Source organism: Rhamphochromis sp. 'chilingali' (genome assembly GCF_963969265.1).
Source record: "Rhamphochromis sp. 'chilingali' genome assembly, chromosome: 17".
NCBI lineage: Eukaryota > Metazoa > Chordata > Actinopteri > Cichliformes > Cichlidae > Rhamphochromis > Rhamphochromis sp. 'chilingali'.
In genome coordinates this window covers 14,635,208-14,662,557 of record NC_137944.1, presented here as the reverse complement: position 1 = coordinate 14,662,557, position 27,350 = coordinate 14,635,208, and the positions used below count along the sequence as shown (strand labels likewise).

General features: G+C 41.5%; 2 protein-coding genes across 3 annotated transcripts; one reads left to right on the top strand and one right to left on the bottom strand.

Annotated features, from left to right (window-relative positions):
- Window positions 1-667: 667 nt before the first annotated feature.
- smap2 (small ArfGAP2) lies at window positions 668-18,696 on the bottom strand. Of its 2 annotated transcripts, none has more exons than XM_080863382.1 (9): window positions 18,244-18,696; window positions 7,160-7,293; window positions 5,829-5,993; window positions 5,618-5,677; window positions 4,869-4,926; window positions 4,476-4,633; window positions 4,202-4,382; window positions 3,661-4,103; window positions 668-3,582 (listed from the first exon to the last, which is right to left on the bottom strand). In XM_080863382.1, exons 1-9 carry the CDS (start codon window positions 18,347-18,349, stop codon window positions 3,457-3,459), a joined length of 1,431 nt encoding a protein of 476 aa, XP_080719508.1. In that variant the 5' UTR covers window positions 18,350-18,696; the 3' UTR covers window positions 668-3,456. The 2 variants fall into 2 exon arrangements, with proteins under 2 accessions (XP_080719508.1, XP_080719509.1); XM_080863383.1 differs by having other exon boundaries at window positions 3,661-4,100.
- Window positions 18,697-19,273: 577 nt separating this feature from the next.
- On the top strand, window positions 19,274-26,627 carry trappc3 (trafficking protein particle complex subunit 3). Its single transcript, XM_080862615.1, has 5 exons — window positions 19,274-19,446; window positions 20,243-20,340; window positions 23,171-23,270; window positions 24,693-24,875; window positions 26,003-26,627. Exons 1-5 carry the CDS (start codon window positions 19,405-19,407, stop codon window positions 26,120-26,122), a joined length of 543 nt encoding a protein of 180 aa, XP_080718741.1. The 5' UTR covers window positions 19,274-19,404; the 3' UTR covers window positions 26,123-26,627.
- Window positions 26,628-27,350: the final 723 nt, after the last annotated feature.

The window sequence follows — 27,350 nt, the reverse complement described above, 5'->3', positions numbered from 1 at the left end:
ATGGAAAAAGAAGTCAAACGTATAAAAGTCTATGAGGAAAAAAACACCATTAATGACCTCAGCAAACACCTTTCTCTTGGTTATATGGCCTCAGTTGCTGCTTTCACACATTTTTAATACAACAAGATGCTCATTTTTATAAATTATGGTCTCAGTTAGATTAAAATGGACAAAGAAGTAGGCCACACAACAAAGCATATGAGTCAGCCACACATGAACATGTATGGCCACTAGTGGGCAGTAGAAACAAGCTTTATAGTATTACACAGTTGCACTTTTAGTTGATTTTGAGAGCCTACAAGGAAACCATTTACTACTGTTTAAGTCATGCACATGCAGAGCAACATTAATGTGTCTATACTCAAACTACCTTGAGCTTCGTGACCTTTGTGACCTGTACATGAGGCCAGAAAAAAATTACTAACAAACTTCCACAGTAGTATTAAACATCTGTGCAGCCACTCCTTTTTTTGTTGACAGCAGTCAAGCAGAATAGGCGATTTTCTGCAGAATGCAAACAATTCATGCAGAAGAATCGTGTGAACAGGCATTTGCGTGGTTTAATAGTGTAAGAAATAACGAAAAGGGACTAAAGACAAAGCCCAGCAATGAACACAACAAACAAAACAACATAAAATTTAACGAAAACAATATTTATTTGCATGTTTTCACGGGGACAATTATCATATGTCACATATACATTGTTAAATTTTATTGAAATTGTGTAAAGTGGGGCAAAGCATGTGGAAAAGAAAAACTAATATACAGAACATGTTGTTTAAGAAACATAATATACAGCGATATTCTGATAAAGAATTAAAATATACAGTATCTTGATCGACAAGTACGTACAAAGTTACATTCCTTTATTCGTTTTTATTTCACTGAAAAAATATTGGACCAAAAAAAAAAAGTAGCCTGATCACAAATGGAAAAGCTCAGGTGAGGCCTTAGCGTCCACAGAGGTGGACTTGCATTGCCTTTCCAGAAGCTTTTGTTGACTGACAGATTTGCTGTTGCTGTGCTGGATGTGCTCTCTCTTATATAAATGTTGCTCTCAGTGGAGAAGGTGACTGCTGCTGTCACACTGTTGTGAAATAAGTCCTTATATGCTGCACATAGGCACCTCCTATATTGCTGCCACTCACATTAAAAGCAGCATCTTACCAGCTTAACACAAGTGTCAAATAAAATTAAAATAACAGAAACACAGCATTTCCATAAGCATTCATCAGAAAAGGCAGATTTAGCAACACTTTTAAGAGAAATCGGGGCACAGAGATGGTTTGTGTGGGAGAAGCGTACAAGCATCAGCTAAAACAGATGTGACAGATTGCGGATGTACAATCGCTTTATGCTTCACGATGTGGTTTGGCCAGCTTGTTGAATACTCTCATCCCCTCTCAAAAAGAAAAAAACAAAACAACAGCTCACTGTTTGCCCCCAACGTAAAGGTGAGGCCGTTACAGCAAAACTGGAAACCCACAGGATGCCATCGAGCACAGACGTTCGAGAGACACAAGGTGCACGTTTCTAGACGAGGAATATATAAAAAACAAAAACACATCGAAACACAAGTGCGCGCGATCAAACGAGTCAACCGAGATCACATTCAGAGCACATGTTTTACCCATTTTTTTTATTGTTTTTTTGTCAGTCTTTATCAAAGACTTTGTCAGAGGGAGAAACATTCAGAGAGACACATTCGCAAATCTTAACAAACATACAGTACAGTACATACAATCAGAGCTAGATACACATTCTTTTCATGCAATTCAGTGGAAACATCTGAAACCCGGCTGACCTTCACCTTGAAGTTTTCCGTTTCTACTCCCACTTCTCTGTTCACCTCCTATTTACAGACATTCAACGTTATTTGAGGCCACTAATGCACCAGGCAGATTCTTAACTGGAGGTGTGCGGGCGCTGATGACACTGCATGCAAAATTATTTCTTTCTTCTTCTTTTTTTATTTTTTATTTTTTTAAGTGTCCTACCCTTGGTGAAAGAACAGCACAGTGAAGACAGTGATGCTGGACTGCTGAATTGCTGTTTTTTTTTCTATTAATCACTAGTTAAGTGGTTGAACAGGAAAAAGCATACAGGAATACTGTCCACTTACAGTAAAGCTAGTGTTGATCTTTGGTCTCCCAAAATATGGTTTTGGACTTTTGACATTTGAAGATTAAATATTCTAAAAGAAGCCCTCTAGATATTCAGATGAAGACATCAATATTACGGGCTGTGTAGGTAGGATTTGTTGCTTGAATTAAATATTGTTAGATGAGTAGAATTTCTAGATATATGTGGCTAAAAATGGTTATGCGTATTTGTCTTCTGCATGCAGCATGAAGGGACTATTAGGCTAGCCTAGCTTTTATATTTTTTAATGATTATTAAGTGAATTAGCAGCAGCTCATCTCACTTATGTGAAAATATACTTTTGAAAAGCTCTAAATCTCGAACTTGAAATTGGCTGAATAAAGTTGTAGCTGCTACACTTTGCAAATATGGCTGCTGTTAAAATGTAGCTATGTCTACGGTGGCCCTGAGAGGTCACATGCACTGCAACTGTAGAAAACACCAGCAAAACATTAACATTTTGCAAAAGCACCACAGAAGTTGATTAAAACATAACGGACATAGAAAAAAAAATTCTGACAAAACACAATGGACACTGTAGGTACATGGTTGCTGTTAGCCGTTTACTGTTAGCTGTTAGCCAAAAACATTTTTGTTGTGTTTTGTTTGGTTTTTTTCTGTTAGCTTCTCCAGTGTTTTTCTTTCCATTTCCATTGGGTTTTATTGAACTTCAATTATTTTTTGTGTGATTTTGCACCATTTTTCATTTTTGCTGGTGTTTTATTAGGCAGCAGTGTGTTTGACCTCTCAGGGCCACTGTATATATCATCACTAAATGTCGCCCCATCAGTTGGGTAAATACTGGTAATGTAGGGCGTAAAGTATGAGCCACCTATTTAGGTTGCCAGATTATATATCTCGGTCTATTTGAGCTTTTAAAGCTAGGCTAACCCCAATGCCAACCCCAGTGCCATCTGATTAAATATGAAACAGTGCAATTCTGCAGCTGCTTGATACCCTCATAATGTTTCTGCACACAAGCTCTCTCTCATAAAGGCTGGGCAGAAAGAAAGCTCTGGAGTCCTAACCAGTGGCCTCAGAACCGCCTTGTCGTAGTCGTCATATGAAAAGGTCCTGAAGGCAAACATGGAAATCTGCAGAACATGGCTATGCATGAGACGGCAAGAGGAAGCGCGGCCAGAGAGGAGAGAGAGAGGTAGTAGTGGTTTCTCAAACCTTCTTCTTCTTCTCCACCTCAGTCTCCTCCTCCTCCTCCCTTGCATCAGAAAATGTTTAATGGAGAGTCTGATCCACGTCGTTTCTCTTCTCCTTTTGTGGGTCGTTGGCGCTCCATCGAATCTCAGATAGACAAGCTCATTTCCACACGTGCGCTGTCATGTGTGCCGAACTTGGAGCTGCTGAACCTCCCATTTGTTGACCACTGTATCCCATCATACCGCTGGTGTTGTAAAGATTCATGCCGGCCATGTGCTGAGTCATCTGAAGGGCACAAAATGAACTTTAGCAACGGATCCACTCCTCTCACAACTTTCAAAACCCCAAAAAACAAACACACACCTGACTGATGTTCCACTGTAGCTGCTGGGCTTGCTGGACTCCATAAGTCTGCTGCTGGGTTAATGCGGGCAAACCCCCAACCTGCTGCTGCTGCCCCATCATCCCACTTTGTTGCTGTCCTATAATGCTGTTCTGCTGCTGTACCATCATTCCAGTTTGCTGCTGTCCCATCATTCCTGTCATGTAGGGCGACGGCACAATGCCGCTAGGCTGAGCCGTGACACCCTGAGCGCCCATTAAGCCATTCTGCTGCCCCATCATGCAGTTCTGCTGAATTCCAATCATGCTGTTTTGTGGCACTGCCATCACCCCGCTCTGTTGCTGCCCCATCATGGCCATCTGTGATGTCATCATAGTGCCTCCCATTCCCCCCGCCTGGGCTAAAGAATGGTATGGACCATACGGGTGTGTTGGATATCCCATTTGGTTCATGTACAAGCCTGCTGAGAGCAATCACAGACACCAATAACGATGAGCAGACTATCACCGTGTCAACATCCAGATCTGGACCACATCTGACAGAAATCTTATAAACTCTTACCATGTGCAGCCATACTGCTGGCATGTACCGAGGGAGTGGAGGCGTACAGGGAAAGAATGGAGTCCTTGGATAGTTTCTTGACAGTGCCCTCCTCTGCTTTGGGTGCTGCGTCTAAGAACAAGCTCAGATTCTCAGGCACTGAGGCAGTCACTCTGCTCTGAGGCATGGTGCTGGAAACAGACTGGACAGACACAAGGCAAAGATGAAAGTCTGTCTGAATGTACGCAAATAAAAACTCAGCAGCTTATAGCATGTACAGTGTGTTGTCTACTACCGTGCTTTTTGTAGAGGAAGCAGGGGAGGGGGCTGCAAGGGAGCTGAAGAGATCCAGGGCAGAGTGTGCAAGGGCTGCGTTAGACACCACTGGGCTCTCATTACTGTCTGGAACACATCCTCCACCATTAGACACCACAGGGCTTGGAGCTGGGGCATCTAATAGAGGTAATGATGATAACAACCGTTTCAGGTATCCACGTTCAAAGCAGCTCATCTAATTAAGATTCAGCTTTCTGTCCTAAAATAGATGCCTGGCATGTTTATTTGCTTTTTAGGTGCAGACTTGCAACATAAAGCAGTTCTATATTAAGACAGCAGTTTCCTGGTGTGCAAATTTTTTGGACTCTGTGTTAGTGTAAGCGCATGCGTGCAGGTGCATAAGGCAAAATACCTAGTCCAAGCAGGTCTGTGACAGACTGGGAATCTGTCTTTGGGCTGACGTCCTTTTTCTGTCACAACAGAGAAAATCAGTGTAATTAATGCAACAATTCTGCACTGGCGAATGAGTCTGTCTGCCGATTCTTTTACTCTTCACACTCACTAGTGGTATAAAATGACTGTTCCATTCAAGTCACCACAATAAAAGTTACCAGCTTTTCTCTGCCTTTTGTTGACGCCTTTTCAAATACAGGGATGACCTGTATTTGATAATTAAGTTCAACAAGAATGTTCTACAATATGCATCATCTGTCCAGATGCTAAAATGTTTATATCACTTCAATTCAATTTTATTTATATAGCATCAAATCACAACAGTTGACTCAAGTTGTTTTGTTTTGTAAGGTACAGAGTTTACAAAAATACAGAGAAAACCCCAAAAATCAGACAAGGAAAAACTCCCTTTTAACAGGAAGAAACCTCTGGTAGAACCAGGCTCAGGGAGGGGCAACCATCTCTGGCAACCGGTTGGGGGTTAGCTTTGGACCTTTTTTTAAAAATGTTGTTCAGGCTTGAAGACAGGGAGTGTGGTTGCGACGATTGACTACTACTGCATTAGACTTTGGTTGCCTCTTGATTTTTTTTTTAAATCAATTTAGCAACTTATAACAATTTAGCAACAATATAATAAACAAAACCAAGATAACAAAGGCCAGAATGGAATCTCTGGTCTATGATATGAACATGGAATGATGCACCTACCAATTTCATCTTCTCAAATACAACTGGCTCCTTTGGGATGTTGTCACAACTCTTTTCTTTCTGCACAAAGAAAAGAAGTGGTTTGGTTTGACGACACTCAAGGTTGGTCGAGGGTAGCAGGAAAGTAAGAGAAATTCACTCTCCAAACCTGTTCTGCAGATTCTGCTGGAGACACAAGAACAAACACGTGGATCTGTTTGTGTGGACTCACCCTGAGCATCTGGATGTCAATGACTTTATCCATGTATTTCTTCTTTTCGTATTTGTCCCTAATAAAGATCTCGGCAGCCTGGTCTGTCTCGGGACGCTGGAAGCACTCGGGTAAAAAAGCCTCGTAGAGCCGTTTGGCCTTGGCATTTCCCATCTCTTGAACACACTGGGGATACCAACGGAGAACAAAATAACTGACACATTGCAAAGAAATCTAGTAATGTTCAAATGCAATATCCAAGGTGTCCTTGTTAAAGTGCGGTTATATGAAAAAGCAGGATTCTTACAGTGAGAGCTGTAGAGAACTAAAGAAAAAGTGCTGACCAAAGAAATCCCCTCACACTGAGAAGCATCACGCTGACTGTCTTGTCTATCAGACCAGACGAGATGAGCTGCATACTAAAGAGAAAGAGGCTACTCGGAGGTGGAAAATCGTCAGTTATACTGTATGTGAAAATACCAACTACCAGATAAAATAAGCATATATACATAGAATAAAATTACTAAATTACAAAAAATTATATTGTTGTTTATTTTCTATCCATCTCTATATTGCATGGAAATCTATTTTATTTAAAGGTTTTACTTTCTGAAAGATTTTCACAAAAGAAGCAACAGCTTAGAATTTTGGGAAAACAGGTGTTTTCTTGTTAACAGTCTTATGCAATGAACAATACCACCTATTTTAAAATTTAACTTAAAAATCTAAAGATATAACCAGCACATTTCATTTGTGTTGCTTTACCATAAAGACTCAAAACAGAGTCAGCCAAACATGTCTGACCATTTTAAAACAAACTCACTGATTAACACAATAATCTTATTTACTTCAACTTTTAAGTAACCAGTTTAAAAGTGAACAGTAGTGGTTTTTCTCGATCTTATGCTAAGCTAATTGATTGATTGTGATTTGGATTATATCCACAGTATACCGCCCCCCGCCCCGCCCCCCATTACACATGTTTTACTGGGTCATAATACATCCCCTTAGTTTATCCTCTATCTGAAATAAGCTGTCTCTTTAATGTGCCACTCCTTAATAGACAACCTTCTTCTGATTGGATGCCCCTCACTTGGCTTCCACAAACAGAACCCATGCCTTGTAAGCCACCTTCTAGTCTGAAATGACCATACAAGGAAATTTGAGCCAGGCTAGTGTCAGTTAAGCTAATTAGAGAAACTTGAAAAACAAACAGACAACCAAAAAACAAATAAGAAAGCCAACATTTATAGCGTTTAATAATCAGGGACAGTTCAAAATATTTAACCCAATATTTAAAAGCTTTTGGGTTTTTTAGTGGTTATGAAACTTTCATAGTGAAGACCACTGACCTGGACTTGCTCCTGCGTCCACTGATCCAGGTTGACAGACTTGACCTTGGAGATGTGAACCCCCAGGTTTCGATGGATACCAGCACAGCGGATACAGATGAAGATGCCCAAATTCCAGGATGCCCATCGTGGACCTGGAAGAGCAACGGGGGGAATGAAATTTAGAGGAGAGGAGAGAGTCTTCGCAGAGGAGCGATGCAAGGAGGTGGTGATAAGCCAAGCTAAACGTATAAAAGAGATTTAGGTTAAACAAGAAAGAGGGCTAAGTGAGTAGACTAGAGAAACATGAGGGAAAAAAACAATTAATCTTAGACCAATTATAAAGAGACAAGTCTGAAACCTCAATTATGAGTCTGAACTCAGCAGGGAGCACATCTAATCCTGTGTAAGTCATGCGGTGGCCTAACACATAACAGGATCCAATACGAGAGTTAGCCTACATAACTGAGAGGCGAGAGGAGGAGTACAAAGTCCCACAAACACGCACCTCACACACACAAGCAATCACACACACTCAGGGCCTGGATACCTGCAGGGATGATTACTCATTTGATCAAGAGCCTGTGTGTGTGGGAGCACTGTGATCTGAGCCAAACGTATGGATCCACTCAGATTTTGTGGAGACCTGTTTATTGCTTATGCTGCATATGTTTTAGCTTAAAAGCATGCTTGCAAATCTTTCTTCTATATTCAGAACATAAAAGAAATAAAAACATCATAGATGAGATCGTTATTTATTTATTTTTGCTCAAGATATGCAACCATCCTCTTTGGGGACTGCACTCAGCTTCAAAGATAATATTTGTGCTGTTCTTACATCTTTACCATATCTCCCTCCTCCTCTTTCCTTGCCTCCATCTCTTTCTGCGACTCTCTGCCTCCACTTCTCCAAACCATCTCTGCTGTGAGTCCCTGCAACCCTGCTGCCACAGGTCCGTGCACTGTGGCCTTCACGCCACTAGGGGGAAGAGCAGCTTTTCGATTTGGATTTCTCCTCTTCTGGCAGATAAAGGCATTGTGCAGAGCTTAAGAAAAGGCCATTCTATGCAAATGAAAGGGGAAGTCGAGTTTGAGAAGGGAAAAACATGCAGCGCCTTCCTCTTTTCCTCTGAGAAAAACACTGCAATGAATAGGCTCCTTCTTGAATCCTACTAGAATTCTGTTTGCACTATTAAGAGTTAGTTTTCAGTTTTCTCCATCTTTTTAAACTGCGAATCACAAATGCAAAAAACACCATGTGCACTGGTCTTCCTCACTGTCTAGCTGCAGCATTAGCTGTCTACTGGCTAATAATAGTAGAATTACTCTGCAAAGCCTGCTTAGCCACTGTACACGCCGACACAGACACAGAGAAAGACAGAGACGCTGTCAATAGTGTTGAAGTCCCTGAACACTGGAATTAGTTTGTCCTTCTCATCTCTTATTCTAATGCTCCCTCTGTGCTCTAGCCGCCATTTCTTATCTTTCTCACTACGGCTGCCTCCCTCATGTTCTCCTTTGTCTGCTTATATCTCTTTCACACCAGTTCCATTTCTTCCTTTCTGTTTATTTTCTGCCCTCATGTTTTCTGCGATTTGTGGGAATGCTTTTTCCATTTGCATATTGAAAAGTTTCTCCTTTTTTTTTTTTATAGCAATGCACAGTTTTGACTGATGTCTCTACAAAAAAATAGGCGAGTCTATAATAACAATTAGATCAGCTGTCATGAAACATAGTTTAGGTGCTCCTGATGTTCAGAAGATGAATCATAGCTGACCTGACCTCTTCTCAGTCATCATTATGAGGCTGATGTCTGTGCTTTTAGCTGAAATGTCTTCGAAATTATGGCATGCGTTACAATAGCTTAACTTTGCTTTAACAGGCAGAGCCCAACCACTATACGTTTGTATTTTGTCCCTTTAGACACACAAAACATAGATTTCCCTAACATCTGTTACGTGTAACTCTTTGTTTACTCATTTGGCCTCGTTTGTCTGACTCTCCTCGGATGGTTGTTTGGTTGTTATGTTGCCAGCAGGGAAGCTGTAGAGTGCCGTCTGGTAGACAAACTATGCAATGTAAATCCCCAAAAGTTGATTCTGTCATCTGGACGTAGCGTTTTCAGTGGGAGAAACGTTTCATCACTCATCCAAGTGACTTCTTCAGTCTCAGCTGACTGCAGGTTTCCCCAATCTTATAGACACCTACAGGCCAGTGGACACTCTTTCAATGATAAGGATGTACACATCCTGGACAGGGAGGAACGCTGGTGTGAGCGCAGAGTCATACGAAAAGGGAAAGACCATCTCTGAATCGAGGAGGGGGCCTAAGGTTACATCTTTCGCCATCTTACAATGCTGTGATTCCAGCCATTCCCCAACTCTGTGAATGGTACTCACGGCCATGGATCAATTGTCTTTGATCAATGAGCTTTGATCAGTGGTTGTTGATCAATGGTCATGAGAATTTGCATAATTATGATGAAGGTGCCCTCCCAGCCCATTGTTCCTTCAGTGGGCTGGTTTCAGTGATTTTGCAAATGTACGGTTTATAAGATTGGGGAAACCTGCAGTCAGCTGAGACTGAAGAAGTCACTTGGATGAGTGACCAAACGTTTCTCCCGCTGAAAACGCTACGTCCAGATGAACAGAATCAACTTTTGGGGATTTACTTACCTGGATAATATGCAATGTAAACATTGATAAATTAGTCAGGTTTGATCAGGAAGTCATAATGTGTAAAATGACAATATTCTGTTCAAGTAACTCAAAGTTGGTGGGTCCTTAGTAAACAGAACCCACTTTGAGCAGCCAAAAGAAGAAGTTTATTGGTGTGGCCCTTTACAACAGTCCCAGTTTCTCATGTCGCCCCTTGGGAAAATTAATTCCCAACCCCTGCTTAAGGGAGGTAGCCAGCCACCTATGTGACTGGAACATGCATGTCCACTAGTAATTGACAGTGAACAACCTCACACCTTTTCTTTCTTGATTAACGGAATTACACTAAAATTCAGCTGTAATTTCTATTTATTGTCAATTAGGGAACACTTGTCCTCGCTTACTTCTGTGTTACACTGTAACACAACTCAAAACCGCACACCCCTCTGAAACCCTAAGATGTAACAAACGCCGTAACAAACTACTGGAGTGGACATGAGGGAACGGAGAAATATGTTTCTGTCATGGCTGGTACAGCATTCAAAATAATTAATAACACATAATGCACCATGCACAAGCATGGATACTAGTAACAGTGTTGGCCACTTACAGTGGCTTGCAAAAGTATTCGGCCCCCTTGAACTTTTCCACATTTTGTCACATTACAGCCACAAACATGAATCAATTTTATTGGAATTCCACGTGAAAGACCAATACAAAGTGGTGTACACGTGAGAAGTGGAACGAAAATCATACATGATTCCAAACATTTTTTACAAATAAATAACTGCAAAGTGGGGTGTGCGTAATTACTCAGCCCTCTGAGTCAATACTTTGTAGAACCACCTTTTGCTGCAATTACAGCTGCCAGTCTTTTAGGGTCTGTCTCTACCAGCTTTGCACATCTAGAGACTGAAATCCTTGCCCATTCTTCTTTGCAAAACAGCTCCAGCTCAGTCAGATTAGATGGACAGCGTTTGTGAACAGCAGTTTTCAGATCTTGCCACAGATTCTCGATTGGATCTAGACACCAGACAGGTCAGGGATAAAGTTATTGAGAAATTTGAAGCAGGCTTAGGCTACAGAAAGATTTCCCAAGCCTTGAACGTCCCACGGAGCACTGTTCAAGCCATCATTCAGAAATGAAAGGAGTATGGCACAACTGTAAACCTACCAAGACAAGGCCGTCCACCTAAACTCACAGGCCGAACAAGGAGAGCGCTAATCAGAAATGCAGCCAAGAGGCCCATGGTGACTCTGGACGAGCTGCAGAGATCTACAGCTCAGGTGGGGGAATCTGTCCATAGGGCAACTATTAGTCATGCACCGCACAAAGTTGGCCTTTTGCAAAGAAGAATGGGCAAGGATTTCAGTCTCTAGATGTGCAAAGCTGGTAGTGACATACCCTAAAAGACTGGCAGCTGTAATTGCAGCAAAAGGTGGTTCTACAAGGTATTGACTCAGGGGGCTGAATAATCACGCACACCCCACTTTTCAGTTATTTATTTGTAAAAAATGTTTGGAATCATGTATGATTTTTGTTCCACTTCTCACGTGTACACCACTTTGTGTTGGTCTTTCATGTGGAATTCCGATAAAACTGATTCATGTTTGTGGCTGTAATGTGACAAAATGTGGAAAAGTTCAAGGGGGCCGAATACGTTTGCAAGCCACTGTATGTAGGTCATAGGCTCTACAAAGATTCACCACAAAAGTCCAAATCAGCCTTTACATGCTAAACCGATAAACATACCCAGTAAAAATCAGCACCGTCACTGTTAGCATCTTGACGTTAGCACTTAGCTAAAAGCGCTGTTATACAGTTCAACTGAGCTGCTAGCATGGCTTCAGAGTCCTTTTTCCATACACTGCCTGTTATTTTTCTCCCCTCATGCGAAGATTTAATCTGCTTCCAGCTGGGTATTATGAATGTTTGAAGTCATGGTCCTCAGGTGTGCACCCGAGTGCGCTGATCCGGTGAGCCGGGGGAGCAGAAAGAGCACACAGATGAAGGCTACATTTAAGGCAGATCACACCTGCACACCACAGAGAAGCAGCCTTCTCTTGTTCCAATCAATGCTATGCTTGAGTAAGAACCCATATGCAGTGCGTCTGTCCGGCAGCACTGCACACCTACAGGTGCTTTGAACAGATATACAAGGAAGTAGGTGGAGGAGACGTCTAAAAAGGGAAGAAAAGATTGAACCAACGATCCCTATGAATCACTTTTTCTTTGTGGCTGGCATCACAGTGAGTGTAGACTGCTCCACCGTTCACCAGCAGCAGTGAATACATGTCCTCTTTTCTTGATGTGATCAAAAGAGCAAATGCCAACATCATTTAAAGGTCTAATTAAATTCTCCAGGTCTGACTAATAAGTCCCTTTCTCAGTTTTTACACGGAAAAGCATCCAAAAGCAGAGACAACTGATGAATCACCCTGGCAAAACTAAATAAATAATTAAATAAAAAAAATGGCTGTGGTCATGGTTGTGAAACACGCAGGCTGAAGCACATTAGGGGTGGAGAAGGCAGAGCCACAGCGAGAGCCAAAAACAGAGACAAGCAGGAGGGGATTTTTATAGTCATCAAATGGTGGACTTTAGACGTCCTGCTGGGGTGTAACGGGGGTATGACGAGCAGAGAGCGCACACAGAGATCTGTAATGAACTTCGCTGTCATTTACACACACGTATTTGAATGCTTTTCCATACCATTTCTGGCGACTTAGTCATTAACTTCTCATCTTAAACACATCTCTGTTAAAAACCCTGTCTGAATCCTTACAGTTACAAACACACAGGTGCACACGTTACACAAATACACTGGTCCACCGACTCTCACACACATACACACTTGTTCATGAGCAGGTACATATGGTCCATTAGCCTACATCCCACAAGGATAAATGGTGCTCTCTGCATGTACCCAGTTAATCCCACGGAGCATCTCAGCCATCAGCGGATCCCATGCCCTGCTCCGCCGCCACACAAAACACACACTCATGCATACACCCCTTTGTCCCTTACTCTCTAGCCCATTAGCATCTAAACCAATCCAGATACCCTGGAGCCACCCAGTGACCCAAATCTGAACCAAGCAGATGGAACCTATTGATAATTTACAAAAGGCACACCCACCATCTGTGTTACCATGCAAACATCATGACTGTGATCCTGCAGGTGAGTAATTGAGGTCGAACAGTGTTACATATAAAAAGATGAGTAAGGTAGTCCAAATTTTTAGTCCTGCTTTTATGTCTTTTTTAATCTTATTGCCCACATATTGTTTTTATCCCCTGAAATGTTATAAGGTTATTGTGCTGAGTAGTCATCTGTGTTATTTGCTTAGCTATTAGAGCAATCCCCTACACTAAGATAACCACTATCTATAGAACTAAAACGCATCCTTAGAACCAATTTATCACCCGGTGAAACAGTAACAGCACAATTCATGTGACATAACTTACCTTTGAGGAGCTCACAGCTATATGATTTTTAGGTTTTTAATAACTGCTCTCTTTAAGCTGCTCCTGACATTTTGTCTGCTTCCTGTGCGGCCAATTCACAGATAAAAAACCCCAGCAGACTGACGTGTGACCTTATTATACTTTTGTGTGTTTTTCCTACATGGTTGTATAAGGCTGAATCACCAATCAGTCCAAACGGGCAACTCAGGGGCCACGAGAAAAGTCGTGTTTAGGATAGTCTTACGGAGGGGCAATATCTTTATGTTTTATCCTATAAATTGTTACAGTGGTCAGTGCTCATGTTAAAAATGGCCAAAGTTTCAATGTACAAGAACTCTCTAAGAGCCCAGCTCAGCCTCAGACTGATTTTCTTTTCACTCGTTCTGTGTTTATACACCACTTTGCATTTAATCATTAATCTCTGGCTCTCCTCCACAGTGTATCTTTTGTCCTGTGTCTCCATCCTCTCACCCCCAGCCAGTCATGGCAGATGGCTGCAGCTCCTTGAGCCTGGTTGTGCCGGAGGTTTCTTCCTGCTAAAACGACACTTTTTCCTTCCCACTATTGCTTAGCGATTGCTAAGCTGGCGCTTACATATTCAGCATTCTTAAAGGGATAGTTCACACCAAAAGCAAATGTATGGGTTTTTCCTCTGTTTTGATATTCTGTGTTAATAAAGTTAACTAGTTTTGGTGATGTTAGCTGTGCCTTCTTTTCATTATAATGGAAATACATGGTTAAAAACTGCTTACTAACTCAACAGTAGCATCTTTTTCCAGAAATCGTGACCCATTTACTCCAAAACACTACGGTGAGCAGTTTCTGGTATGAGTCCTTTTCTTGGTAAGGAAGCATGCAGCTGACAACATTACAGCTCAGCTGAGGAAGGACTCCCTTAATGTTTACATCCTGTCACGCTGTCACTAGCACGAGACGCGTGTCCTCCTGCGCAGTGATACGATTTGCAGGTGTAAAAGCAGGATCAGGGTTGTTAAAAAGGGACCCAGCAGCTTATTTGTCCCAAAGCCCTTTGCAGCTTAATCTGGCCATCGCTGTGTATTAGAGAGTTGTGCGCACAGCAATGTAGCACGGTGCCACCCTCTCTCTGGTACTGAGGCTCTGTACTTTGTGCCAGCCAAGGACACACGCGCAAACAAACACACACCGACACACACGTCCAATAACCTTCTTCTCTGAATGGAAATCTCTGCTGACTTCTTTAAAAAGGGTCCGAGGGGAGGAGGGGACTGAGAGCTCATGGTAGAGGTAGACAGCCTGGCATCATCAGGTGATATCACCACAGCAACCAGGGCCCAGCATGAGTAAACACAAGTACAATAGAGACAATAAGGGAGACATGCTTTTATGCTCATTCAAACACACATGCACACACATGCACGCACATGTACACAGCCCCTTGAGACTGAAGCCAGAGGTTGAAGTGTTGACTACATTATGCACCCTGCCTAACCCTCTGCCTCTCCCCCTGTCTCTTTATTATTTCCTGGCAGTATTAAGGATTTACTGGAGGGGTGTGACTTTATGAGGAAGTGGTAGAAATAAATAAACAAATAGCACACAAAGTCATTCAGCCCAGAGAAACAGACAGAGACAGGAAGTTTGCGGCGCACAGGCAGTAATCTACAGTCGGAGAAAGAGATATTGTTAAGCGGCGCAGTATATAATAGACAGGGGAATGTCTGAGAGTGCTGCTGTTGTGTGTTTGCATTCGCTGGAATAAACACGTTCTTGGCTCCATACACCACACCACTTCCTCTCTGATCATCCTGAGAGAGGGAGGGAGGGAGGGAGGGAGAGAGGTAGGTGATGAACGTGCAACGGCAATCAGGTGCAAACAAGATTAGACCAAACCCCATCACGAGCCATATGGCCAAAAATAAAAAAGAAAACCTGATAAGAGAGAGAGGGCAGGGGAGGGCACTAATGTGCTTGAGGTGTGCACTTGTGCGGCTGTGCACGACTCGAGTGTGTAGTCTGGAATCTGTACTTACAGTTTTGAGAAATGCACTACTCAGCAAAGAAGTAAAAAACACTCTCTGAGCATCAGCTCAGATCACAGAGTCAGCCAGGACTTTGTAACCTTTCAAAATAAAAGCTTTTTATAACAAAATATTTGCTGTTCTTTAAAACTGTATTCATATTTACTGGAAAATTTTTTATTTTGGAACAAAACATTATATTTTAAAAATCAAAAATAATAAGATCTGGCAACCTGTCCAGGGTGTACTCATGAATCACACAGTCACATGTCAGTCATTTTCTTTAAACCCATTGGTGGTTAATTCCCTTACTCGCCAGTGGTTATTTTTCCTGTTGTGACCACAATTCAAATTTTTACTGTCATCCCACGGTCACTGCTCGTCACATTGCTGCAAGAGCCTTCCTGTGTGGACACCCTTTTAGCAAATTGTACAAAGATTTTGTAATGTGTGAAATCTTGACAGAAAACATGTTTTTGTTCGTGTGTGTGGGTGTGGTTGGCAGGGATGTCGAGCTCTTACATTGAAAATCTAAAGAGTTCACACCAAGAGAGCCTTTGTGACCATGATTTTAATATGCAAGAAAAAGGAGAAACGTAGTAGTAATCAAACTTGTGTAGCTAACTTATATACCCTTTCTCTCTCCACATGTGCCTGATTTGGGAGTAAAAAGTCATAAAATTAGCATCGTATTAGCATCACATATGCAAATATAATCTTCTAAGATATCATTTATTCTCTGTGCTTCTGAAGTCTGCGTCCGAGCCTTCAAACAGTATGTAAATAAGCTGCAGGAGCCCAATCATACTGTGCTGTTTTCAAACTGTCCACTGAGCAGTCACGAGTGTGTTTGCCTGAAGGCGAACAGCATCACTTCTAAATATCTTGTTTAAAAGAGCACCCAAAGGCAATAGGAACATTAACAAAACCCTGCGTTGTTGTATTCATAGATCTGGTGACTTATTCAGTTTAAATACAACTAAGACCTTGTGGTCACATGTCATCTTACTAAAGTAATGTACAAATGTGTTTTAAAAGGAAAAAAATGTCTATCACAAATTAGATACAGTATTAACATCCTCCCAGGACAGATGATGTGCTGTACTGACTTGACAGCTGGAACTGATTTTTTCTAAAGCTTTAATTACACACTTGAACTTGTATAGACTTAGCTGACTATACAGTTTAGCCTATAGATGTTAGATTTTTTTATTAAGGCAAAACTTTGCATAGAATTCGGTATTATTATAAAAAAAAGGATACTAATATGCTCACTACTAAGTCTGTGTTTTTAGTCTTGGACTCTGCTAAAGTAGCTTTGCATGAATCAGAGTTCAGAATAATCCTTATTTATCTTCATTTAGATCTTCCTATGTCTGAGACAAGCCAAATCTGATTGGTTGCCCCTTGTAAACAGAAGATTGACCATAAATTCTCTGCCTGAAAATACCTTGTTGATGTTGGAGGTTTGAGGAGAATGGCCAGACAGATTTAATGTTGAAACACAAAGAATCACTCGTTACAACCAAGGTATACAGAACAGCATCTCTGAAGGCACAACAAACTTTGAAGCAAATGTACTTCAAACCACAGAAGATCATACTGGGTGTAAATCCTGTCAGCTGAGAACAGGAAACTGAGGCTACAATTCATACAAGCTCACCACACATGGACAACAGAAGACGTAAAAATGTTGCCCAGTCTGATGAATCGAGATCTCTACTGCAATATTTGGATGTTAGGGTCAGAGTTTGCTAGAAACAACATGAAAGCATGGATCCATCCTGCGTGGGGAATATTTTCATACCAACTAAGCATCGTTTAAATCACCACAGCCTACTAGAGTGCTGTTCCTGAGCATGTCCATCCCTTTATGACCCCAGTGTGCCCATCTTCTGATGGTTGCCTTTAATGTTTGCCAAGTGGTCAGTAACTTTCGCATATATAGTGAATACTCCCATTTTAAACTGGGGTCTGTCTACACATATCATTCTCAAAGTTTGTATTTACCAAGGGTGTCCTCCTGCGTTACAGTGATTTGTGTACACACAGCGCTTCCTTTCAAACATTTAGAGTCAGTGATGTTGATCTCGATAAGCCCAACACCGGCTGTATGCTCTACAGAATCCACCCACAAGGCCCACACAACATGCATGTAAACAAAAACATTCCTTTTCCAGAAAAATATGAAAGAGCTCTTTAACTAACATAAGGAAACAGCCCCACGGCCTCATCAACTTGTTGATGGCTCATCCGAAAACCAAATAAAGAGCAACCTTTGAATAGTCTGTTTGTTGACTCAAGACTCTGACTGAGTGTATTTGCGACCAAAACACCAGTGTTTACCCACCCCTATGGCAAAAATAAAGGTTCAAGGCCTCCTTGAGGCTACACACAAATGAACACACAGAACACCTGACAGTCTGATTATGGTGATTCAGTGTATAAAAAGACAGCCTGGCTCCACTACAATCAAGCAACTCAATAAGTCTCCTTGCTATATAGGTAATCACTGAGAATTGCAGCTCAGTGTTGTAAGAACATTGCAGTGCCTCTTTGTTAAGAGTTGGGTTTCACTGCCTGCTCCCAGTCTGCAAGAACAGTGTGTTCAGGGTGACTCAAAGTCAGCACAGGTGCCTTCAACTCCATCTCTGAGCGGCGATAGCTGGAGTCATTTTCACTAATGAGCGCATTTTCTCACTTCATCCCGCCACGCAGTTCTCACCCTTTAAACCCTTTTTAGATCCTATTACTTGAGGTAGCTTAGCATGATGTAACTGCATGCCATGCTCCAGCCGTGTAAGGATGTGGCTCCACGTCTTTGCACCATAGTACAATGCAATTGGCCGAGGGATGATGAATGCAGTGCAGCATTTTTTTTTCCAGCGTAGTAAACGATCAAAGAGGGTCGATTCAAGCGCCGGGCGCGCGCCTCGGGCACAAAACCCGGGGAAACATGACCCTGATGGAAATCACCTACCTTTCGATTCACAGTCAGCGCAGTATTTGTTCTCCTCCAGCGCCAGTAAAGAGTTGAGGACAGCCTGGTATCTGTCAACGTCTTTCACAGATTTGCCCGTCATCATCCTCCTCCACCACCACCACCAACACAACAGTTCCTGCGGTCTGTGCCGGCTATTGCCAAACGAGCCCTTAACAAAAAAAAAGAAAAAAGGAAAGTGTGAGCACGGGCGATCTGCTCCGCCGTCCCTCTTCTTCCTCTTCCTCGCCGTGGAGCGCAGAGTTTGCTTCACGACGATGGGATGATTGCCTTTCAACCAACCAGCATGCGGCTTATTCGAGGTGAAAATACCCCCAATCAGGACGAAGAGGATGCCATGTGATGTCTGAGATTTAAAATGTGATGCTGACTTTGAAGCACATCTGTTACCTATCACTACTATATTCTCTCTCTGTGTGTGAACCCCCTTCCTCCGTCTTTCTCTCTCCCTCTCTCTTCCTCTCCCTCTACCTCACTTTCTCTCTCTTTCACACACGGACAATATCTGTAGAGTTAAAAGTTATGTTATGAGCAAGAGTAATCACTACACTTATTGAGAAAAAACTTTTTTAACGACTATAGGTTTAAATTATTTGTCAAGGAATCTTACAATTTTATAAAGCAGGCTTTTAAAACTCCCAATTTATCAATATATTGCCCATATCGCCATCGTGTGGTCAATTATGGGAAGATTTTGTTGAGACCAAGAATTTGCGGTCCTCGGTTCCCCTCCAAGACGCCAGAGGGCGGTAAGATAAGCAGCTGAACAAAAACTGCGTCAAACACACCCCTAAAACTGTAGGAAAAAATGGGTTTCTTTCAAAATAAAGTGTATTATCTGGTGTTATACATAAGAGGCTACATTTGTCTAAATATCGGGAACAACAGTGTGTAATTTTAAAGGCTTTTTATTCCTCATTGCACCGTTTTCTTTAGTTTCAATGGTTTACTCGCGAATTTCCCGCAATAAAGCTTTTACTTTTAAGTAAGACCGGAAGTTCATGTTTCTATCTCATGACGCTTGATACAGCGAGAGCGACTTAAACAGGCGATTACGGAAATAACTGCTTAGCCCGAATCAAATAAATAAAGGATTAATATCGAGTGCACCACCTGTGTAAGCCCGTAACACCCGTCACAATGTCCAGACAAGCCAACCGGGCAACAGACAGCAAGAAGATGGTAGGCGACTCCCACAGGATTAATGGCAACATAGCAAGCTTAGCTAGCAGGATGCTAACCGTGGCTGTAAGGCTAAATTAACAACTCACTCATGTCTCTGAGCTGAGCTACTCGCCAAATTATGCATATTTATCTTGCACGTGTGGCTAGGTACAAGAGGTATATTTGTACCTGTTTAACATTTATTTCACTGTTGCTTAATGCCGGGTTTGGCTTTGACAGGAAGTGGAGCTACAAGCTAAGCTATGACAACAAAACACAAAAACACATTTAAAAGCTATTTCTTAAAGGATTTTTCAGTTGAACGTATATGAATTTGCAATTTATTAACTGAGCTGACTAAAACTGTAATATACCTTTCTAAAAACGACGCTAAAACACTATTTTCCAAGCAGGTATCGTAGCTCCTGTGCCGTGACAGGTCATTCATGTCAGCTGTGGCTATAATCTTAACAGTTATTTTATGGTCATAGCATTAGATCTGTATAGCTTTTAAAGTTTGGTGTGAAAACTGAAAGATCAGCAATAGAAAAATGTGCCACATATTAATGAAACGTTATTCAATCCTAAGCTGGCATCAAACGTTAGTTCAATTCTAGGAGCTGCCCTGGGACGATCTGTTTAACTTCTAGATGTTCAAAAATATCCCATCCCCAAATTATTATTTAACTTAAAAAAATTTTATATAGGCTTTTCTTGCTGGTAAAAAGGTTGTCATTTGTCCAGATTTGTGTGTGGCAAACATAACATGTGATCTGTGTGGTTTCTGTTGGTTTTTTGTTTGTTTGTCTTTTAGAACTCGGAGTTGTTCACACTGACTTATGGGGCCCTGGTCACCCAGCTTTGTAAAGACTATGAGAATGATGAGGAGGTCAATAAACAGCTGGATAAGATGTGAGTACTCTTTCAAGCAGGATTTTTCCTGTCTTTGAACGAACCATTTGCTCCACATACAGCAAAGGCATTTTTTTTTAAAGCACAACCGACAGACATTAGTGCTTCAATTTGTGACCATTTGAATAACAAACTTTGAATTAAGCTCGAGTCTTGCCAAATCCTCTTTTGGGGCTCACACCCAGCTGTCGGTTGAAAATTGTGTAAATACTGTTAAATGCACTTGCTGTGTGAAACAAAAAAAGCATTACTTAATTAGAAACACAGAAGGTAAACTTTTCCATCACTTAAACAGTAACTAGGTACTTTATGAGGTACACCTATTTGCTGCCCTTCAACACAAATTCCTAATCAGCCAATCACACCTCAGTTCATTTAGGTTATCCTGTCTCAAGCTGTTAGGGAGGCAACAGTAACTCAAATAAGCACTTGTTCCCACCAAGGTATGTAGAAGAGCATCTGTGAATACACGGTGTGTCAAACACTGGGATACAGCAGCAGAAGTTCAAAAGCACAGCGCTTTTTCTGTGTTAGCTGGCTTGACACAGTCGAAAGCCCCAGTCACCGAAAATAGCCACCACAGTGCTTTTTACCACCTTTCTGTTAAGCTGGGTTTCTGCTCTGCTATGTGAATGATTACATAAAAATAGTGATTTTACAGGTCATGTGACTCTTCTTTCACACAAAGTGAGTATCACCTACTGCAATAAGAGACAGATCCTCAGATAATGATCATAAAATGGTGATTAAAAATATACCAGTAAAATGCACCATTGTCACAAAGAGAATGCTACTGAAGAACATTAATCTTGGGATTTATTTCACACAGCGGTAAATAAACAGTTCCATGTGCTGCTATTTATTTTAAAGGTGACTGCGGCACATTTGAGCTTTGAATCTTTGAACTAGTTCCATTTAAACATTAAAGGTTTCTGTTCTGTAGCCTAACAAAGGAGATGTGGAAATCATTTTACTTTGTCAGCAGAGGAAAGTGAAATGAATGTGTTTTGTTCTGGTAGCTGCAATTCCAGCAATGTAAAAGAGATTTGGCACCAAATTAAAAAACCTGTGCGAACATGGTCCATCCAGCTTATTTTAAACTGAAAATTGGAACATAACCTGGTCAGGTCTTCAGCATAAGTTACCACGGTGATTTAGCTAGGTAAAAAGAGAGCCACTTTTGTGACACAGAAAACTGACTTTTAAGCTCGTAAAAGCTTGATAAGCTATTAAATAACATGAAGGCATGGATCAGTCCGGCATCAAGCTGGTGATGTAGTAATGTGTAGTGTATCCATCTTCTGATGGTTTTTTCCAGCAGGATTAAGTACCATGTCCCAAACCTCAGATCATCTCAATCTGATGATCTGAGGTCAAAACAAAGGCACCCTTTGTTTAATTTATAGTTAATAAGTTCATCTATGTACCATTAAGTATGTGCTATCATTCAGCCTGTTTAATTTGATACATTAAGAAACATAAACCTGGCTCTTCTGGTAGATAATTCCAAGCCGCTGAAACTCACTACATAACTGTTATGATGTGCAGGTGTGCATCACAAAGCCATAATGCAATAAACACACAATTTATAACATCATACATAATTTTGAACGTATCACAGGAAGTACAATGCTGATGACAAGGTATTGCCGAGTATTCTGTACATGAGTATTTATCTGTAACAAAGTTCAGTTCTTCTGTCTCGCATATGTTGAGCCTGTGGTTTTCAGTGGATGCTCTCAATCATGCATCCTTTGGGATTTTTGAAGCCTCTTGGGTGACTCTTTATAGCTGACAGCTTCATTATACTCTTTAAGCGTTTTCCTATTTTCAGTTCATAACATAGCTTGACACAAAATGGAGCAAAGACGTAGTCTTATCGGATTTCATTTCTTACACTGCTGCTTCTCCTCTTGTAAGTTCTTTGGATGGGGTCTTTTGAAGAAGCAAATATTTAATATTAAGACAGAAGAATCTTAGGAATGCCAAGCAGGAGACAGTACTCCCCCAGAATAAATGGTAAATGGTAAATGGCCTGTATTTATATAGCGCTTTACTAGTCCCTAAGGACCCCAAAGCGCTTTACACATCCAGTCATCCACCCATTCACACATACATTCACACACTGGTGATGGCAAGCTACATTGTAGCCACAGCCACCCTGGGGCGCACTGACAGAGGCGAGGCTGCCGGACACTGGCGCCACCGGGCCCTCTGACCACCACCAGTAGGCAACGGGTGAAGTGTCTTGCCCAAGGACACAACGACCAAGACTGTCCAAGCCGGGGCTCGAACCAGCAACCTTCCGATTACAAGGCGAACTCCCAACTCTTGAGCCACGATCGCCCCAGAATAAGATTAAGACAAAATGATTGGTTTCTAACTTAAGAAATTTAAATTATCCTGTCATGCTGACAGACCTTTGGACTGGATGTACTTTGTTTCTCTGGCTGTGCGGTAACCCTGAGCTGTCAGGACGGGGCTCGTCTTACCTGGCCTTAGAAGGCAGTGAATCTGCACTGCCCAATCTGCCAGATGCCATCCAGCTGGTTAGAGACGGACCATGTTAGGATTGGGATGCAGCCATTGGCTTCAGACTCTGCTGTTAGGTTAAGTTGTCTGGACTCTTTAATCAGAAATGTCATTATTTGGCAAGTATATGAACCAAAAATATTTTGAAGGATTTGAAGCTGTCTGCCTTGGCTTTACAGTTTGCGCAGGTTAGCCTGTCATTTCCCCCCAACTACTTTTCCTTTAATATAAAAAGAAAACATGACTTTGTCTCTTACCCACTTCTCTCTCTCTCTCTCTGACGTTCTGACTTCCACAGGGGTTATAACATTGGTGTGCGTCTGATCGAGGACTTCCTGGCACGCTCAAGCATCGGCAGGTGTCAGGATTTCCGAGAAACAGCCGATGTCATTGCTAAGGTAACTGGAAGGTTCCAGGCCAATCAGAGCATGACCATGGACTTCTCCCAAGATAGACAGAGGGAAATAGGAGAGGGAGGAAGGGACAGAAGGGACAGATTAGAGGGAACATTTCTAATAAAACACCCTAACACAGGATGGGTGAAAGAGTGTCAGGGTAAGGGGTAAGTAGACAAGAAAAGCTCAAAACACAGAATGAAGCATATTTCTAAACTTTATGCTAAAATCACATTCGTGTGAGTGTGTAGAAATGATCCGATGTGAAATGTGATGCAAATTCAGTGAAACATCTCTGGTTTGCCATCTTTGGACTTTTATTTTGAAAGAGAACCTGTTAAGCTTTTCCTTATTTTCTCTAACATATTTGCTGTTGCTATCATAGACGCTCACATTTGTCATGGCCAAAGTAACAAGTTAAGAGTAATCCCTATGAACCAAAGGCTCTAAATACTGGCTGTGAGCACAGAAACCACACCCACCTGCCATTCAAACTTTCTGGTAGTGAGCGGCAGCCAATTAGAAGGTTACAGGCCTTAAAAGGAACAATTTATTTATTTGTTTATTGTTCGTGTAGTAGATGTAGTGATGTGCTTTACCAAGGCCCAGTATAAGAAAAATAAGAATTATTTTCAAATGTGAATCATGCATAGTTGTTAAAATAGCTGGAAGTTAACAAAATGGGTCTCTGTTCAGCTTTGGCAACAGGGCTGCATAACTGAGTCTGGTTTTATACTAAGTCACCTGGCTGTCAGTTTTTCCATATGACTTCCTTGTGACAAAAGGACACAGACAGACCAGGAAGGCGGCTCTCGGGCACGTTGAGCCTCTTCAGTTGCTTTCGAGGTGTTACATCTGCGTGCAAAGGGAGTCATTCCACAGAATTAACAACACTCCAGCTCAGGGACCTGGCTCGTGGTCATGAAGAGAGAGGTCAGCTCTGTAAATGGAGGACCACTATGGGACAGCGGTTTGGAAGGTGCAGTGAATGACTGCTTCAGGATATCGCGTGACCTCTAGCTAAACTCTGAAATCACCTCAGCAATTCTTCAGTTAAATAGACGCAGAAGAGGTCTGTTATGTGGTCACAACAGATTTTCTACAGCTGTGGATCATATTTTCATTATTATTCTGTGGCTAGTGATGTTTAAAAACTGGAATAAGGACAGCAAACATTTTACATATGAGTGCAAATCTGCCCAGGCCAGCTTAATGTTGGAATTGGAGCGTGCAACTGGGATTTTGTTTGCGCCATTGAAATTTTATTTGTCAGAAAATGAGAAAGCCTGCCGTTCCCTCTATGAAAAAGTGATAAAGAAGAACAAAAGCCAAAAAAACTGATGACTTTATCAGAAAATATTTGTAAATGATTAATGTTTTTTTTCCCTTTTTCTCCTCTGTTGTTAATATTGGGGTCTTCATTAGGTTGCTTTTAAAATGTACCTAGGAATCACCCCAAGCGTGACCAACTGGAGCCCTGCAGGAGATGAGTTTTCCCTTATCCTCGAGAATAATCCACTGGTAGACTTTGTGGAGTTGCCAGATAACCACAGCACACTCATCTACTCCAACCTTCTGTGCGGCGTCCTCAGAGGAGCCCTGGAGATGGTAAGATAAACCTCAGAAGTTTTAAGGTGCCGCGTGTATAGGATGTATGGAAAAAATATAAAGAAACAATGGTGATATGGTTCCAGTGCACAGTTACATTTAGTTTATGCCGTAAAATGATGGCATACATCTTTAATGATGTCTACTACCAATTTTATTTTGGATTTCCTCTAATCCACACAGGCTCAAACAAATACATATATAAATACATTGGTAGAGTTTATTTAAATTGGTTGGTTTTCTGGCACAGACCTGGCTTTTAAGTGTAGTCCACAAATTTCCAATAGGGTTAATGGACTGATTCTTATATAGCGCTTTTCTACTCTCCCAAAGTACTCAAAGCGCTGTATACAACAAGCCACATTCACCCAATCACACCCATTCTCACGAGCACTTTCTCTACAAGTAGTGCTTTCTAACTACATTCACACACATTCATACTCCGATGGATGCATCGGTTAGTATCTTGCCCAAGGATACTTGACATGCAGACTGGAGGAGCCAGGAATTGAACCACCAACCTTCCGATCAGTAGGTGACCTGCTCTACCTCCTGAGCTACAGCCCCCCCAGGGTGGAGTTTTGGGAAGTTTTCAGAATGTTAATGTTGGCCAGCTTTATCCATTCCAACACCAGTTTTGTTGTGTGTTTGGGATCATTGTCTTGTTGAACACCCAGCTGTGTCCAGCCTTCAACAGTCAAGATTTTGATTCTAGGTGAAATAGAAAAATTTCGAGATAGTTGTCCTCCTTCACTCGTGCATGATGCTCCTTTTTTTTTTTGCTGCCAACACCATACTTGAGAGTAGGCGCCGTGCTCTTAGATTTGAAAGCCTAACACATCTCTTGTCATTGTGGCCACATAGCTCAAACTTTGTCTTATCTCACATTATACTTTTCTTCCGAAAGCTGCTTGATTTTGGAGCAGGTGCTTCTTTCCTGGTCAGCACCTTGTCAATCTATGACAATGTAAAACTTGCTGTGGACATAAAACCTGATGAACATTCATGCCCATGATGAGATACAACTTCTGACCACAACTTTAATAGTGGAAAATGAACAAATGAGGATAAAAGTCTGTCTTCCTTTTTGTTTTTTTTAAAACAAAATCTTTATGAATGTGGTTTAGGTCCAGATGGCGGTGGATGTGAAATTTGCCCAGGACACTCTGAGAGGGGACAGTGTGACAGAAATCCGCATGAAGTTCATTAAGAGGATTGAAGAAAACCTGCCTGCGGGAGACGAGTGATGGAAACGCAGAGATCACCTGCATCCCACAGAGGGAGGACTGATTTAAACACAGAACACTTTCACACTTTAAAAGATGAACACGATTCACACCATCAGACCGCATGCTCAACTTTAACAGGATGGTTACTTTTCTGGCAACATAACATCTCTACGAGTCGATGTGAGCATAAGAGGCTGATGGATGATTCACTAAAAATACCTGAATCGACTCGTAGCTTCAGTTTGACCATTTATTTGTTACTAACCCATGTTTAAAGACTCTCGTTGACATCTTTTTCTCATGAATAAAGTGTTTCGTTTATTTTTGATCGGCACAAGGCGAGTAAGTCTTATGCCAAGTTTTTCTTTTTTTTTTGGTTTGTTTGGTTTTTTTTGGTCTATCTTCTTTGTTTTTAATGAAATCACACTTTATTGCTGCCAATTATTTGGCATGTTAATTTATGATGATGTTCAGTAAAAGTGACATATTTGATGCGATGCTTTTCTCATCCATTTATGAGATTTGAAACCTTCTAACATGCCTGCTTGGGGACCTTGAACACTTTAAACCAAGCTCTTTCTTACACAAACACACTAAATGTTTCAGTGTACTGTGGAAGTTATTTCTTTGGAGCTGTTCTGCAAAGGCAAACAATAACCGACCTTAATTTCTCTCTTATGTTTGTTCAGGGCCCATAGAAGCAATTTGCATGGGTGCAGAAAAGTCACCAGTTGGGGCTGTCACACCTGTGAATAGCTCCCTTACAAGTAATGAACAGAACCTCTCAGTCAGACCTGCTGCACACCTCATCAATAACTTAAAACACAGGCGGCCATTCATGAGATGTAGCACATGCACACACACAATCTATCTGTGGTTCCACATTTGAAAGGAAGAAAAAAAATTGGTCTGGCTACAATGAGAACATTAGCAATATTTTCTTAATTCCTCATTTTTATTCATTTTTTTATTGTGTAACAGAACAGCAAGAGTACCAAACTCACGAGTCTGCTGAAAGCACTTAGAGATTGAGATTGTCAGATAGGGATTTCCTTTTGGAGAAATCTGTCAGCCATTAACTGCTGGAAACCTCGAGGCCCTACACATTCTTATTTTATAGCTACTAGTGCTATTACATGAACCCATGACAAATTCTGTTGACTTGAGGTCAATTCTCCAAACAGCCACAAGAGGTTGCTGTGTACATTAGCTTTCCTCTGCGGGCATGTGGTTTAAACGATGTACT